Raw genomic sequence first — 12,313 nt, forward strand, 5'->3', positions numbered from 1 at the left:
GGAAGGATGACAGGCTGAGTCAACCCCCCTGGCATTAATTCGGCGATCGACCGAGATTCGAACCCAGGATCCTAGGATCCTAAGCCAGCACCCTAGCCGCTAGCCCAACACCAGGGATTACAGGTGTGCAAGGTGTGCAAGGAGGTGTGCAAGGAGGAAACCTTTGCTGTCCAGAAAGAACATCAGGGCAAGACTAAAGTTTGCCAATGAACACCTAGACAAAGACCAGCACTTCTGGAACAATGTGCTCTGGACAGATGAGTCAAAGGTAGAGCTATTTGGGCCACAGTACCAGAAGACATGTTTGGCAAAAACCAAAGACAGCATTTGACCACAAGAACCTGATACCAACTGTAAAGCATGGTGGTGGAAATATTATGGTTTGGGGCAGCTTTGCTGCATCAGGGCCTGGGCAGCTCACCATCATAGAATCCACTGTGAATTCTTCATTGTACCAGAGGGTGCTTGAGGATAATGTGAGGCCATCTGTCGGAAAGTTGAAGCTCAACCAAAGGTGGACCTTGCAACATGACAATGACCCTAAACATACCAGTAAATCCACCAAGGAATGGCTGAAAAGAAAGAAATGGAGAGTTCTGGAATGGCCAAGTCAAATCCCGGATCTAAATCCCATCGAGATGTTGTGGGGGGATTTGAAACGACCTGTGCATGCAAGAAACCCCTCAAACATCGCACAGCTGAAAGAATTCTGCATGGAGGAGTGGGAAAAAATTTCTCCCAGTCGATGTCAGAGACTGGTAGACAGTTATAATAAACACCTACTTGAGGTTGTTTCTGCCAAAGGGGGCAATACCACCTATTAGAGCGAAGGGTGTACTTACTTTTTCCACATGCGAAATTTGCATTTATGTTTATTTAAATTATACAATGGACTACAAAATGTAAATGTTTCATGATATTTGTTATATTATATCAACTTTATCTATCAATATTGTTGAAATGAAGATCAAATAGCTGTATGTTGAAATATATTGAAAAAGTCAAAACTTTACATGGGGTGTACTTACTTTTTCACGTGACTGTATATATATGTACAGTATATATATATATGTATGTTGATATCTCAAAAAGCTGTGGACGGGTTATGATAAAGCTAGGTGGATGAATTGATTAGGTGACAAGAACAACCGATTCAATTTTGTTTCAGATCCAGCCTATCAGTGGGACAAAACGTAAACTATTCAAGTTTACTATTCAAGTTTGTAGGTGCTCTACCGAGTGCAATTATACTTTGTTCTGTTTTGCCAAGTGTTGCACTGAGTGATTTTTCATTTGTTTGTCTGTCTGGTTGTTTGTCTGTTTGTTTATGAACAGGATATCTCACAAATTTGTGCACGGATTCGGACAAAAGTTGATGGAGAGTTTGGTGGGTATGTGACAAGGACCAAATGATTAGATTTAGAAGATCTGGATTTGAGAACTTTTTAATGATTCTTCACTATTGAGTGATAGGGCCAAAAAAAACGATATATTGCATGATATTTCAAAAAGTTGTGGATGACGTATGACAAAACTTGGTGGATGAGTTGGGTGTGTGACAAGAAAAGCAGATTAGATTTTGGTTCAGGTCCGGATCCAGATCTGACCTATCAGTGGGATTCAAAATGTAAACTGGTCAGCCTGGCGGGGCTTTGCGCTCTACCAAGTGACATTCTCCTTTATCATCTATATACACGTGAGTGTCTCTCTCACTCTCTCTCTGTAGGTCTGTTCCTTAAGCAAGGCCACATCTTTTAAGCTTCAAGCTTCATACTCAGTGCACAGATACAACTTTGTGCGGAAAGTAACATGGCCTATGTGGCCACAGCCCAGAGGTCTTTGTAAGGCTGAAGTGACCAATTGGTCGAATTGGAGTAATATAGCAATATTTTTTTTTTTTTTTTTTTTGTATACAAGATCGAGGCTCGTGAAAGAGCTAACATTAATCACACAAAAAGACAAACCGACACACAAAACACAAAAAACAAGGGGAGCGGCAGACAAGATGGGGAGAGAGGGGGAAGGACACAAAAGAGAGGGGGAAGAGGGGGAAGGACACAAACACAACATTTGAGAGCAGGGACATCGGGAGGACTTGGGGGGAGGTGGGAGAGGAATAAAACATATGAACACTGCAAGGACTCTGGGGTGAATTACCGGGGGTAGAAAAGATCAAGGTTTTCGATGGGGGAAGATAAGAGATGGTGGTGAACAGCTGTTTTAAAGACCTGGAGGGAGGAGTGGGATTGAAGGGAGTGGGGGAGTTTGTTCCAGAGGCGGGAGAAAAGGGGAATGAAAGAGTGAAGGTGAGCAGAGAGCCTAGACTTTGGCAGTTTAACCATAAGAGGGTTGCAGGCAGATCTTGTGCGACCTGAAGGAATATTGGGGGGACAGAGCACAGAGAGAGCTGGGGGAGCAAGGCCGGAGAGGAGTCGGTAGAAGACAGAAAGACCACCAACCTGCCTGCGGTGAGTGAGTGAAAGGCCCTCGGTGTTGACTACATCGCAGGAGATTCCAATGATTCTGAAAGCTTTGGCCTCAACAGCGTGAAGCCGAGCAAGGTGTGAGGCAGGAGCACCAGCCCAGAGGGGGGAACAGTATTCCATTGAGCTGCGGATGAAAGCCTTGTATGTGGTGAGGAGCTCAGGTGTGCCAAGGAAGGACTTCGCACGACGGAGGATGCCCAGTCGGCGACTGGCTTTGGAGGCCAGCTTGGAAATGTGGTTTTCCCAAGAAAGATCATGGCAGATAGTGAGACCCAAAAGCTTGAGCGACAGAACTTCTTGGAGAGGATTGTTGAGAAAGTAGATGGGAGGGTTGTCCAGTCGGTCCTTTCGGAGAGACATTGTAAGAGTGTGAGATTTGTCAGGATTGAAAGACATGTTCCACTTGTTTGACCTGTCTGTGATTTTGTCCAGGTCTGCAGAGAGTGAGGAGGCTGCAGACTGCCGATCTGAGGGATGAGGAATGGAGCGACAGAGAGTAGAGTCGTCAGCAAAGAGATAGAGAGGATTTTCAAGAGAGTCAGAGAGATCATTGATGAAGACCAGAAAAAGCACAGGGCCCAGAACACTACCTTGGGGAACTCCAGCCTGAACAGGAAGAGGAGATGAGAGAAACCCATTCAGGGCCACACGTTTACTACGACCAGAGAGGAAGTCCGCCATCCATGCGTGGAGATTTCCATGGATACCAAAGGAGGAGAGTTTGGTGAGCAGAGCAGGGTGCCAGACCATATCGAAGGCACGTGAAATGTCAAGGGAGACAGCTCTAATTTCCTGTTTGGCGTTGAGGACCTCCATCCATTGTTGAGAAAGCAGAAGCAGCATGTCCAGAGTAGAGTGACCAGGTCTGAAACCAAATTGATGATCAGAGATCAAGCCATTGGAGAAGAGGAAAGATTTAATATCTGAAGCAATGATGGATTCCATGACTTTGCTGATAATTGGGAGAAGGCTGATTGGTCTGTAGTTGCTGGGATCTGTTTTTGCACCTTTTTTGTGCAAACCGGTGATGTTGGCTGATTTCCAAGCAGATGGCAGATGACCTTGAGCAAAAGAGAGGGTGAAGAGAACAGAAAGAGGGAGTGAAAGAGCAGAAGAACATGATTTTAGGACCCGTGGGCTGATGCCGTCAGGACCAGTTGCAGAATCAGAGTCGAGGGTTGACAGAAACTTTTCCACCTTGTCAGGAGGAAAGGACACAGAGTTCAGGAGCAGCTGGGTACGACTGGGTACGGTGGGTACAGAGAGGGATGGGTTTGGGACACAAGATTTAGAGGCAAACACAGAGTTGAGGCATTCAGCTTTGGCAAATAGGACGACAAATTGGTCTCAAATTGAAAAGTCCTTTTAGTGCAACATAATTTACCTTTTTATCATATTGCTGTATCATGTGAATGAGATTGCTTCAAACATTTGAATGTATCCGGGATCCAGCACAAACACTTGTTGGAGCTATGTCCATATTTCTGCCGTTGATGAGTCTCTGGGTCGTAAACTATGTTTTGATCTGCCAGCAATGATTTTGCATGGTGTGACGACACTGCATCTTTTGTATGAAAAGGAAAAATATGTTTCTTGGAATTGATGAAGAAAAACGAAGGATGACTTTGCAAAGCTTGGTGGTTCATGTTATGTATCACCTGATATCTTCAGCATAGAAGCATTTGGTTGTGACAACCTAAGGAAACAACAATTGACAAGTGCAAATGATGGTCGGCTTATCTTGTCCCATCAAGCCCTTTACTCAGCATCAAGAAGTGTCCCCTTGACAAGATTAAACAAAGTGATGCTGGCCTACTTCCAACTTACATATGTTGTTGTTGAAAAAGTTATTGTTGAAAAAGAAAAATATCAAGCACACAAACTATGTGGCTTCAATTTGGAGAAATTCCCACAATTGTGTACAACTCCACAGCGAATGTCCAAAAGCTTCATGAAGGTCGTTACCAGATTTCATGGTTTGAAGGGGTTTTGATTCCGCATGACCGGTCAACAGGTGGTGGATTACATTCTCATGGCTGTTGATAAAGCAGAACGATTCAGATTTATACTCTGCCAAGTCAAATATTCCATCAAACTATCAATATAAATGTATCTCAACTGATACTGTTGGTTTTTCTTCTTTCGTATGCAGCACAAGGCCATGGGGTAGCATCAATAGCTGAGGGTGCAGCTGTGCCGATTACGCAGTTCCCTCTGTAGGTTAGGGCCGGATCTTGGAATTTGGTCATGATGCCGACGGTAGCTCACCGACTCTTCACGAAAGGCATCGTGGGATATTTAACATCCACCATCTAATGCCGACAGACAGGTCGCCTGTTTAACATCCGCCCGAGGGATTGCACACACATTGATGAATCACCATGACTGAAACACTTGGAAGACAATTTACAGCTGGGTCGGGATTCAAACAAGACTAGACTGTGCTTAACCTTACCTCGAGGCCACCATGTCAGCCCCATAGTATTGGTTAAATGACAATACAACTACATAAAATAAGAATTTTAAATACGTTAACATAACTAGTGTGTATGAAAACATTTATAATATTAACATTGTTACTTATTAAATATTATACTCTATTTTTCATGTAAATAGGCCTATGATGTGTGAAAAGTGGAAAATGTGGATTTTATAGATTCCCGCTCCCTTCAATGTGTTCCAGGTTTCACCCAAAACATGAGGCAGACATGAACTTGGACCCTGTGGTGTGGGTCTCCTTATATATATAAAAATAACCACCTTTAGAGGCCATTTTTCCCCGCAAAGCGGGGGTTGGCCTTTTTCGGAAACCGTGGTTTGTTGTTGTTTTTCGGTCCCCTTTTTGAAGCAATTTTTTACGGCCGGATGCCCTTCCTGACGCCAACCCTTTTTGCCGCCTTTAACGACAAGCAGGGAATTACCAGTGAACTGGTACTCAATTTGCCGACCTCGGAAGGTATGAAACAGGCTGAGTCAACCCCCCTGGCGTTAATTCAGCGATCAACCGGGATTCGAACCCAGGATCCTAGGTTATCCTAAGACGGCACCCTAGCTGCTCGCCCAACATCCTTCCAGGATGTTAATTAATCATAAAATAAATCACTTTTTGTAAACTCCATTGATAGCCCTATCACAAAATACTATCAAACCTAATGGCCTCAGACAAGATTAAAACACCCCCTCAAATACTCTAAACAATACTCTAAACTCTAACTCTAAATGATTAACATGCACAAAACAAGTCAGATGCAAAGATTTTTGATTATTCTGAGAGTGATATGTGCAGCATTCTACAGGTGAAAACTCGTTCGCTCCATGGTAAACCAGCATGGTGTTCGTGGATTAAATGCCAAATTAAACAGCAAACCTCAAATAACCTCATGCGCCACATAGTGTGTTGACGAGGTGCTGCCATCAAATTCATCAAAAAAAAAATCCCAAATTAATCTTCATCGTCATGTGTCATCTTTTGGTTGTGTTTTGCAAATTGTAGGTAACTAGGGCATGCCCGTACTATATATAAGCTAGGACGTGCCCGTACGTGGGTGCCCGTTCCTTGCAAAAAAAAAAAAACTGCAAAAAAAAAAAAAAACTGCAAAAAAAAAACAATGGTTTGGTCCATTCGCAACGACCACAGAACCCCCCCCCCCCCTCTATTTACATGAATGGTTTGGTCCATTCGCAAAGCCAAAGCGAACGACCACAGAACCCCCCCCTCTATTTACATGAATGGTTTGGTCCATTCGCAAAGCCAAAGCGAACGACCACAGAACCCCCCCCCCCCTCTATTTACATGAATGGTTTGGTCCATTCGCAACGGCAAAGCGAACGGCGAACGGCTAAATCGCCATAGCTCGGTAAGTACTTGTCCGATTAATTTCAAACCTTGAAAAGGCACATCCTCGGGTCCCCAGCAATATACCTGGCAAGTTTCAAGTATATCGGACCGGTAGTTGTCGAGAAACAGCGGTCACAGACAAACGTACAGACGTACAGACGTACAAACGTACAGAGATTACTGGAATTATAGATAGATAACAAAAAAGAGCAATCAGAGATTGCAGACCCTCGCCAGGACGTATTTTCAGTGGTTTTAAGGCGTTTGTGTTAAAACAAATATGGCGGCCGAACCACTTGACCAATGACGTCATCGTTCTTTTTTTTTCTCCACCAATTTATCCCAAGATGATGCTCAATAAATTTCATCTTGATTGGATTAAGTTTTGTACTTGTCGAATTATGACATCATAATGGAGGCACCTATGACATCATCATTAACATATGTTATTCCACATGGAGAGTACTTTACAATGAGCCATGTCACAATTTTTTCTATGCAGCGCTTTCGGAGATATAGAAGTGCAAATCTTTTCGGTTTTTCCAAGATGGCGGCCATACCACATGACGTATGACATCATAATTATAATTTGAAAATTCTGCAGGTGGGGATGCACCTTTGGTGAAAATTTCCTGTCAATCGGACCAACGGTTGCAGAGAAAATCATATTTATTCTGTGTGGACAAACAAACAGACAAACAAACAAACAAGAAGACGTTATGCAGAGCACGATACTTGCAAAATACGCCCTCCCCCCCCCCCCCCCCCCACCCAAAACCAGATATGCCAAGAAAAAAATTCCATTGACACAGGAAATTGTCCATTTAATGAAGATGAAAATTTACGATCTTGATCAAAGCTCGGGTCAACAGGATGAAGAGTGACGTTTTCTCAGATGAAAAATGATGATTTTAGAAGTTTGACCTTGAGTTGACCTTTGACCTTTTGACCTCAAAAATAGTTGGTTTTCCTATTTAGTGACAATGTACAAATGCCGTTCAATTTCTAATTCAATCGGATGAAAAATGATGGTTTTTCAGATGAAAATTGATGATTTTGGAAGTTTGACCTGCAGTTGACCTTTGACCTTTTGACCTCAAAAATAGTTGGTTTTCCAATTCAGTGAGGCAATATGCAAATACTGTTCAACTTTGAAGTCAATCGGATGAAAATTGACGGTTTTTCAGATGAAAACTGATGATTTTTAAAATGTGACCTTTGACCTTTTGACCTCATAAATAGTATGTTTCCCAATTTATTGACTCGATATGCAAATGCTGTTCAATTTTCAAGTCAATCGGTTGAAAATTGACGGCTTTTCACATGAAAATTGAAGATTTTGAAAATTTGACCTTGAGTTGACCTTTGACCTTTTGACCTCAAACATAGTTCATTTCCCAATTTAGTGACTCAATATACAAATGCTATTTTCAATATATGCTATACTTTCAAGTCAGATTTAAAATGGCGATTTTAAAAATTTGACCTCCAGATGACCTTTGACCTTTGACCCCCCAAAATAGGCTTCTCAATTGGGACGACCTATACAACTTGGTGAAGTTCCGTGATGATCGCTTTGGAATTGTGACCTGTAGGCCGGTGACAAACAGACAAACAAACAAACAGACAGACAGACAGACAGAACCACAAACGCAACCGACCAATATACTTGAAAAATCTTTTATTTTGCAAGTAATGAAAAATCACTCATAGAGTGACACTTGGCAATACAGAACAAAGTAGAATGGCACTCGGTAGGGCATCCTTTTGACCTCAAAAATAATTAGTGGTTGAATTCAGTGACCTGATATGCAAATCGTCTTCAAAGTTTAAGTTAATCGGATGAAAATTGACAATTTTAGAAATTTGGCCTATGTTGACCTTTTGGCCGATGCTGATCTCAAAAATAGTTGGTTGTTGAATTCACCAAGCTGATATGAAAATCCTATTAAAATTTCAAGTCAATGGGATGAAAAGTGAGGATTTTAGAATTTTTTAAAAAAGTGGTTGACCTTTGGCCTATGTTGACCTTTTGGCCTACGCTGATCTCAAAAATAGTTGGTGGTTGAATTCAGTTCGCTGATATGAAAATCCTATTCAAATTTCAAGTCAATCGGATGAAAAGTGAGGATTTTAGAATTTTTTTAAAAAGTGGTTGACCTTTGGCCTATGTTGACCTTTTGGCCTACGCTGATCTCAAAAATAGTTGGTGGTTGAATTCAGTTCGCTGATATGAAAATCCTATTCAAATTTCAAGTCAATCGGATGAAAAGTGAGGATTTTAGAATTTTTTTTAAAAGAGTGGTTGACCTTTGGCCTATGTTGAGTTTTTAGCTCAAATATATATAGGATTTTGTCGGACCACGATCTCTACCATTTGGTGATTTCGTGAAGATCGGTTGAAAATTGTGACCTGTAGGCAAGTATAAGTGAGTGGACTAACAAACACAAACACACAAAAAACACACAAACCGGAGTGATCAATATACTTGCAAAAATTTTTTTTGCCAACGAACAAACGGACTCAAATACAATACCCTCTCCTCGGGCGAGGGTAATTATGCCTGATGCTGTTTTTTTGTGGTTGTTTCTGGTTTCCTGGGTTCAACTTATCAATAGTCTCATTCTGAACAGTGCGGAGAATATTTCACATCTCGTTATTTACATTTTAAACACATGATTAACCAATGAATAAACAAAAAAAAATTAGCCAATATGTAGATTTGCTTGGGAAAGTAAATCTTTTGATACATGTATATATATATATATATATATATATATATATATATATATATATATATATATATATATATATATATATATATATATATATATATATATATATATATGTTGGAACCCATCTGTGGATCGGTCCCATCGGCCGATGGGTCTGACCCATCTGTGGATGTACGAGAAATGACAATGCAGACCCATCGGCCGATGGGTCTGCGCCATCTGCGGATGTGTTGTTCACCTTGAAGGAATGTGTATGCATCATAATTTATCTCTGTTAAATTCTGTTTAACGTATTGTATCCGTATTCCGTAAATTGTATCCGTAATTGTATCCGTAAATTCTGTTTAACGTATTGTATTGTTTGTGTTAAAAATAATCTCTGTTAAATTCCTACCACATGTAATTCCAATGACTGTGTACCTGATTGAAGAGCACCATTCTGTCAACACATTCCTTCAAGGTGAACAACACATCCACAGATGGGTCAGACACATCGGCCGATGGGACCGATCCACAGATGGGTTCCAACATATATATATATATCTCATCGAGACTCTTGCAGTTAGTGTCCCACCTTTTCCAGCTCATGTGTTATGTTCGATGCATTTAGGGCAATGATTGCCTCAAGAGCTCCGACGTAGAGCTTATCGCCATCCTCCGATAGCAGCAGACTTGAGAAATAGCTGCCATTGTTGAAACGATGCACAGGTACGCCTATGTCTTCATCGGTCATGCAAGCACACGTCCCCACACATCATTCGTTAAATTTATGTTTGGGAAGAAGATAGATACACGTGCTTCTGACATGCAAACTGATACATCTCCACTTTTCGAAAGGTACAAAGATTCCTTACATGGGTACTTTGCCATCGCCTTATCCTGTATGTTTTGATTGGCAAGTTAAACCATGCAAAATGTAACTATCTCCTAAGATCATTAGTAATCTACCAATCAGTTTGTACCTTTGAAGAAAAGCTTGAAGTTTGAGAAGAAACTTTAATTTGCACAAACATTTAACCATTTCTTTTTTATGGACTAAGGTCCGTGGAGCAGCTGCAACACCAACTTGACAACACACACACACACACACACACACACACACACACACACACACACACACACACACACACACACACACACACACACACACCAGACTTGACTTGACGTCAGACAGCTAACACAGCTGACACACCTTGGTGGAAGTGACACAACTTTGGCGGAAGCCACGCAATCCAGACTCGGTGGCGTAATGGTTCGAGCGTCTGCTTTGAGTCCGGGAAGTCAGTGGTTCAAACTCCAGCACACGTCAAACACGTCAAACACGTCAAACACGTCAAACGCAAACCCATTGAAAATGGTACGTGCTGCTTCCTTCCTTTGCACTTGGTATTTAGAGTATAGAGCACAGCCATTCCCATCGGTTAGCATCCCTTGGGGGTGGGCAGAGGGAGTGGATTCCCCCTTAATTGCCTTGCTCACGGAGGAGAGAAAAGTGACGTCACACAGATGGCACCGCTGGTACCCAGAGTGCTCGGGACGTTGTATAAATAATTGAGTTCCCTTACAAGGAACTTCAAAACAGGAGGAGGCCATGAGGCCGATCAAAGTTTGTGCTATTATTGCCAACTTCTGCTTGTTTATCTGTGCTCTGTCCTTTTAAATGCTGAGTGTCCAAGCAAACGTGCTGCTTCCTTGCTTGGACACTCAGCATTTAAAAGGACAGAGCACAGATAAACAAGCAGAAGTTGGCAATAATAGCACAAACTTTGATCGGCCTCATGGCCTCCTCCTGTTTTGAAGTTCCTTGTAAGGGAACTCAATTATTTATACAACGTCCCGAGCACTCTGGGTACCAGCGGTGCCATCTGTGTGACGTCACTTTTCTCTCCTCCGTGAGCAAGGCAATTAAGGGGGAATCCACTCCCTCTGCCCACCCCCAAGGGATGCTAACCGATGGGAATGGCTGTGCTCTATACTCTAAATACCAAGTGCAAAGGAAGGAAGCAGCATCACCATTTTTCGAGTATTGGTGAAGTGAGTCAGGAAGGGTGAGAATTGAATCGCCGACATACCAGACTCGTGGCAGACGCCCTAACCACAATGGCCCCGAGTCTGAATAACAATATTATTCAATCATGTTTTGAAAGTACTGCATATCATGACATTATTAAAAAAATTGCTTTTTAAAAATTATGCAATTTAAAATTATAAATGATATTTATAATTTTAATCACAAATTATATTTATAATTTTAATTACAAATTATATTTATAATTTTAATTACGAATTATAATTATTGCATTTTGCAATATAAAATTTATCAGTTTAACGTCCATCCGAGGGACACAGTCCAACTCTTGCCTTTTTCAGTCGCCTTTGGATAAGAGAAAAGCAAAATACACTAGACAAAATTTTCTCGCAGTATAATGTTTTGGCATAGGCCCCACACTTTTCACGGATTGATGTATGATTGTACACTAGCAAGATTTTGGGTACAAAATATGCAGTTTTCAGAGAGGTAAGCAGGTCTGCACACTCATTACCAGTGGGATAAGGTGCCATCTTTTTTTTCTTTTTTCTTTCTATTATTATTTAAAAAAAAATTTTTTTCTACAAGATCGAGGCTCGTGAAAGAGCTAAAAAATCTTCCAAAACTTACCACTGTCTGTAAAGATGGGTGGTTCTAAATCTTGCTCCGTCAGGGCAGCAGCTGCCACAATTACACAGGCGAACAACCCCACAATCGGCAGTGGTCCCTGCACCCTGCAGCGAAGCCTCACTGTTCATGAAAAACGCACAAAAAATTATTTGCAAAATAGAAGATTCACAAATACGTATATTGTTTGGTCTGGTCTGTTATTCTGTCTCTCTATGTATATCAATCGCCTACAGGTCACATTTTTACTCCGATCTTCACAAAACCCTTGCACACTTTAGACCCCTTGAACCATAGACCTTTTAGACAATTAGACCATCTAGACTCTTTAAACCCTTTTAACCCCTTAATAACTGTAACTACTGTTGGAACATACTCTTTAGACCTTTAGACCCCTTCAAATTTTAGACCCCTTTAGACCTTTTAAGACCCTTCAGACATCCGTGAACCCTTCAGACCCCCTTGGACCATTTACACCCTTTAGACCCCTTGACCCTTAGACAATTCGACACTTTAACTCCTTAGACTCTGTAGGCTCTAACTACTATTGGAAAATACCCTTTTGATCCCTTTCAGCCTTTAGACCCCTTTAGACCC

At 41.5% G+C, this 12,313-nt stretch overlaps 1 protein-coding gene across 1 annotated transcript in view; it reads right to left on the reverse strand.

The window, feature by feature from the left end:
- LOC137431228 (semaphorin-4D) overlaps nucleotides 1–12,313 on the reverse strand; it is a 113,322-nt gene that overhangs the window by 79,272 nt on the left and 21,737 nt on the right. Inside the window, exons 3-4 of the mRNA XM_078781701.1 lie at nucleotides 11,720–11,839; nucleotides 9,635–9,780 (exon numbers count right to left, since the gene is read on the reverse strand). Coding sequence (XP_078637827.1) covers nucleotides 9,635–9,780; nucleotides 11,720–11,839 — 266 coding nt within the window. The remainder of the gene's footprint in view (nucleotides 1–9,634; nucleotides 9,781–11,719; nucleotides 11,840–12,313) is intronic.

This window comes from Myxine glutinosa, chromosome 7, assembly GCF_964187855.1.
Source record: "Myxine glutinosa chromosome 7, kmMyxGlut1.1, whole genome shotgun sequence".
In the NCBI taxonomy this organism is placed as follows: Eukaryota; Metazoa; Chordata; class Myxini; order Myxiniformes; family Myxinidae; genus Myxine; species Myxine glutinosa.